General features: G+C 39.7%; 1 protein-coding gene across 1 annotated transcript in view; it reads left to right on the forward strand.

The window, feature by feature from the left end:
* Positions 1-5,766, forward strand: part of LOC107090429 (synaptic vesicle glycoprotein 2B-like) — a 51,340-nt gene that overhangs the window by 34,263 nt on the left and 11,311 nt on the right. The window contains exons 7-10 of the mRNA XM_015383800.1: positions 1,392-1,481; positions 2,446-2,559; positions 4,394-4,482; positions 4,579-4,654. Of these exons, the coding sequence (XP_015239286.1) occupies positions 1,392-1,481; positions 2,446-2,559; positions 4,394-4,482; positions 4,579-4,654 (369 nt within the window). The remainder of the gene's footprint in view (positions 1-1,391; positions 1,482-2,445; positions 2,560-4,393; positions 4,483-4,578; positions 4,655-5,766) is intronic.

Consider the following 5,766-nt stretch of genomic DNA (forward strand, 5'->3'; position numbering starts at 1 on the left):
ATGGATTTTGTTTATAAATAATCAGCATCTCTGGTGAGTGTGATATATTTAATTGTCATGCTGTATGCGCTATTTTATCTGTTAATTAGCTGCATATTTTATCTGAAAGGATCCTGGTGCTTTATTTGTGGTGGAACTGTGGTTATAGAGTAAAAGATTGTGGTTGTCTTAACTGGGCTTCTTGCTTAATTGACTTCTTTGTTTACACTCACACTAATGTTCCTCTCGGTTATACCTGCGCTTGTTACAGTTCATGTTTGCAAACCATTGGTGATTTCTTTTATTAAAATGGGAAAATGGTGATATTAACCTCTTAGGCAAGAAACCCTTTGTATTACCAAAATAGGATGTGCATTTCCTCAGTTAATAAACATTCAGTGAACAGGAACCTTTGGCAAGCTCCTGTGTCTGTTAGAAGTTGTCTCTAAAGGTGTATGTTATTATATTATGGGTATACATATTATATACCTATATATATATATACATATGTATTTAGATTCAGATGTAAAGGGATAAGAAGAACATTAAATTGAGGGGTGCACACTGAAGGTCTAAGTACCAGATGCAGCACCTGCCACTGAGTTAGGCACAGGGCCATTAGAGGGGCCAGCACCAGTTCTACAGGGGCACTGGCCCCTACTGTCCCCTGTCTATCACTGCCCATTAATAACCACATTCAATATTTGTGTAAAACAGGGTAAAAGAATCACAGAATGAATGAGGAGCAGAAATGGGCCAAAGGATCCAAAACACACGGGTAAATCTACCTCTGACTGGCTGAGAGTTAAATTATAAAGTTCTAGGTCTAGTCTAAACCTAGATAAGTATCTCGATGAAATCCTGTTTTGTGACTTAAATTTGTACATGTAAGACCCCCCTCTACAGCTCAGACTGATGTCAAATTAAAAAGAGGACGGGACATGGAACCAGCAATGAACAGTGAGTAAACATTGAGTTTAGCCACTGAGAGGGTGTGGAAAGTGACTTCAATGGAACAGCTGTGGTAGAATGAGCACAGACACACTGAGGGAGGGAGGGGGGACTGATTGACACTAATAAAGTGAACTAAATTAACCAATCTGGGGAGAAAAACAAAAAAACATAAGAGAATAAAGTGAAAAGCAAACAGAGGAAAGAACCTATATGGTAAAACCTCAACAACAATAATAAACACAGTATAGCAAGAACTAAACAACAACACACTACTCAGACACAATCATGGGTGGATCATGGGTTTTTATTTTATTTGAACGCTACATTGATGGATGCGTCCATCTCGGTGTGAGTTTGGTGGATTACAAATCTTGATTTAATGTCCTGAGATAAAAACTGATTACTGCAGAAGCTTCTCTTTGAAAATGATCAAATCTGTGTGATTCTGTACGGAGCAGCATGCGAAACACGACGAGGCCTGGATGATCCTGAAGCAGGTCCATGATACCAACTGGAGAGCCAAAGGGCAGCCGGAGAAGGTCTTCACTGTGAGTGAATGAAACCACCAGAAATTCATAAACCACTGAAGCAGCTCGTCATACAAGCAGATGCAGAAACTCGTGATGAAAACATAATTTCACAAACTCTGGGAAGATGTAAAGGTTTTTTAATTAAAAAAGGCATAAAGCAGATTCTGGGAATAGATCTTTCCTCTGTTGCTGAGCCCTGCTGTCCCAGTTTTTAGCAGACAGCTAAAGGCTGGGTGAGACAAGGAGCTGCTACATGGACACGTCTCATCTGTACGCCAACATGATGTATTTTTAGGATCCAGGTGCTTTTTTATTCATGTTTGTGGAGGAGAGGCTGAATATTTTGTTCTGGTGTTTGAGTAGATCTGATCAGAACCAGGATACAGGTCCATTGGTTTAGTTATTGCTACAGCCATTAAAAGATGGAATATTTCTGTGATGTGAGAAAACCTAAACAGAAAATGAAAATAAAAATTAGACATCAATGAGAAAACCCAACATTAAAATCAGAATTAACAGTATGCAAAATAGTAAAATATCCAAATGATTCAGTCAGGTTTCTTTTACCTGCATGCATGGTTTTATTTTCGAGATCTAGCTTTTTTTAACTTTCATAATTCTAATACGGTAATTTTTAGATTGTTTAACATGGACTTATTTGATATTTATGTTAAGCTATGTGTCCTTTATTTCTTCGTAGGTTTAATTTCAGATAATCTGACATGATTTGCAGACACCATCTTGTTTTTTTTTTCTGCTAGATATTGAATCCAGTACAGGTTGTTGTTTTTCAAACATTGGGATTAACCAGCTCCAAATAGAAAAATACAGTTTTTTTTCCAGTCCCCTGACTTCCTCTTATCAAAAATCATTATAAAGGAATTCTTGCAAGTGACGTTTGATGATGCAGTAGAAACCAGTAAGCCAGTTTAAAGCTGCACTGATGCCCCAGAAAATCCACTTCCTCTCTCCTGTCCCTCAGGTGACTCATATCAAGGCGCCGAAGACGGCTGAGGACGAGTTCATTGAGATTCAGAGCGCCACGGGAACGGCGGTGCAGCGGTGGGCTGTGCGCTCTCTCACCCTCTGTAAACTGGTACGCTACAAACACATACCAGTTCGAACTGGTTTGGGCTCATAGATCAAACGCTCTCCAGTATAAACATCGTCGTCCTGATTTTAGGGAATCCTTTCCACTGATCTGGTGAGAGATGTCATCAGTACAATCTGAGGCCCTGAGAATCTCCCTACCTGCTTTATCTTTGTTTTTTTCCTTTTTGATAAAAGTTTTTTTTACAACAAAAATATCTCCAGTTATTTATCAAATCCATCCTGGTTCTTACTTTGTAAAGATATACATAACTACTAACAAACATTTTCTGCTTCATGTGTGCTGTTGCAGCATTTCAGATTTACTGTAGAGAAGCTGGTTGCCTCCAAGTCTCAGAGCATATCTTCTTTAGAGAAAGATATTTCAGTCATTATATTAATTGTGTGAATGACTTTATGAAATTGGGGCTGGATCCAGCAAATGTCACTGATCTAAAGGTAAACTGTCCTTTAACAGTTTCAGATGTGTGTGTCGCTACATGGATGTCAATGGGTGTGTGTGGGGGCAGGACAGGGGCAGGGGTTTCCAAAGTGTGGACTGAGGGCTGTTTGCGGCTCTCAGGCTGACTTAACCACAAATGAATGAATGGTATGAATGGTATGAATTAGCGTTGCCAAGTTAGTCCAACAAATATGTCAGTGTTAAAGTCGTAGGGAAGTCATATTTAAATGTCAAATCATTCTGGCTTAAACATGTATATAAAATGTTCTCTTTATCAGACCATTTTGACCTAAAATTGAGAAGCTTTCTATTTTGAAAGAACATCCTGTCTTAAAATTAATTTTTTTTTTATCTTAGCAGGTCAGTGAGTTATACGTCAGCCTGAATACCTAAATTCAGCCAATCATATATCAACGGTCAATCGAATTTTTTGGGTCATAGCATCTAGATTCATATGTCGTAGCTAATATACGCAATGGTTGAAAAAAGATATAAGAATAATTTATTCATTATTACTTTCCCACTGAGTTGCGTCCCAGTGTTGACGGGGATGGACGTCTGTGTCTTCAGCAGGCGTAGAGCTAACAGAACTGGCAGCGTTGCGAGGCAAGGGCTCAAACATGTACGGCTGGAAGCCTTCTACACCAAACCAAGCTTCTGCCGCCCTGGCGTCCTCTTCCACAACATCTTCGTCCCCGCTTTCCTCCTCTAAATAAAAAATGTATGACGGAGGAGACTCATCCACGACCTCCGACACTAAACTCTCCTCCTCTTGCATGTTTCTTCTGTCCATAGCGTTCCTTGACAGTGTCGTTTCTAAGTCACCAATTTAGTGCTACTTGGTCCCAATGGAATTTCCCATTAGGAACCTACTAGCACTAAGGTGCTAACTGGTTAGCAAGATGCTTCGAGAAACCGCCCACAACCAAACTTGCTTGCGGACCTTCCGCCACCACAATCCCGCCCTCTTGATAAACAACCAATCACATTCACTTAATTCCCTCGTGTAAACATGCACCACTCTGGAGAATTCGGGAAAAACATTTGGAACGGCCGTTACCCTACGACTTTAAAGATTTTTACTGATACAAGTTTTCATAAAAAAAATCCCAATAAAGTGAAATGGATCCTGTTGTTGATTTAAATATTTCCTGAACAATCCATGACAAGATGCCAAACTGAAAACTTTTAATGCTGCTTCTTTTTTAGCATTCTTCTCATCCGGGCAAACCTGAGAGGCCTTTTTCGATCTTATGATCGACTTGCACATCGCTTTTTTTTTTAATAATAATTTGACTAATTTGTTTAAAGACTATCTCTGTTGCTGATAAAATGATCAGTGGGTCTAAAAGTAAAATGAGTGGACTGTTTTCTACAGGTGCTGAGAAACATAGCATCCCTGCTGTCTGCAGAACTGAGGTTTGCCACGCTCTTCATGGCTGTCATCTGGTTCTGTATGGCCTTCAGGTGAGTTCACCATTCATAGTCAGGATGTGCAGACTTGGGGCTGAACAGGTTAGGACCAGAAAGTTATAAATGACGTTTTCACTGTTGTTTTTCCAGTTACTATGGTCTGTCCGTTTGGTTTCCTGACATGATAAAACACCTGCAGTACGAGGAGTACGAAGCCAAGGTGAAGGTGAGCAGAACATCACTCAGCAACTTATTAGTTAACAACATGCTGTTATATTTTGGACTGGGGGAAATTAGTTTGCAGAAACATTTCAATTGGTCTTTCAGATATCTTAAACAAGTGGCTAAACAAGTTTCCCTCTGAAATCTGAGCAGGATCCCTTATTCATGCAGCAGCTTTGAGTGTAGACATGAAACTTATGAGAAAATCTTTTCACCAATATGTTTTCTGAAATGAAATCTTTGTCATTTTTTCTCTCAACAGAGGAGAACTTTTAAAATGAGGAAGTTATGTCCCCAAAAAGAGGCCTTTAACAAAAAAAATCACTTTTCAGAAGGAAGAACTTCAATTAAGGGATGTAGAGAGACCATTTCCCACATTTCCAACAGTTTTTTTTTGTGTTGGAAATGTAACTAATGACAGTCTAAAATCCAGCGCATATACGAAAACAAACAAACCACACACATCAGAATGACCGCACACCTAATTGAAATAGTTAGCTCCACGGGTGGCTCTACCTGGGAATTAAACAATTTTTCAAGTGAGCTCTGAGCCAGTTTTCATGTCAGAGGATGAAAGGGAGCACATCCATTTAGGCACAGTAAAATCTGAGCCCATAGCTATGTCTAGGAGAGAAACAGGACTAAACACTGAAAATCATCTACGATGGAAGTTGCTGATGTCACTCCCCAGGATGGTGTCACAGATCAACAGAATCACACCAGAGGAAAATGCTATTTCAAGAAAATGCAGAGAGAACATAAACTTAGAAGTTGGGCCGACAAATACTGCAAAATTACAGAATCGAGACAAAATGAAGAAGAGGGAGGAAAAGTGGTACCTATGTCCTCCAGCAGTCTAAGCATATAGCAGCATAACTATAGAAATAGCTCAGGATAACCTGGGTAGTGGCATATTGAAACTAAAAGCCAAAATTCCAGCATGTGAATCGGGAGTGTATGTGTGGTAAACCTGCCTATAAAAATCATAAAGACTTAGGTAAACACCTACTCATATCTTACATTGCTAGCTGTGCATATATGGACGAAAAGCTAAACTACAATTTACACTGGCAAGTAGGGCGGCCATGGCATTGCACAGGGTGGCCGCGGCCACCC

The sequence above is a fragment of the Cyprinodon variegatus genome, unplaced genomic scaffold (assembly GCF_000732505.1).
Source record: "Cyprinodon variegatus isolate N-32 unplaced genomic scaffold, C_variegatus-1.0 Scaffold294, whole genome shotgun sequence".
Classification (NCBI taxonomy): domain Eukaryota; kingdom Metazoa; phylum Chordata; class Actinopteri; order Cyprinodontiformes; family Cyprinodontidae; genus Cyprinodon; species Cyprinodon variegatus.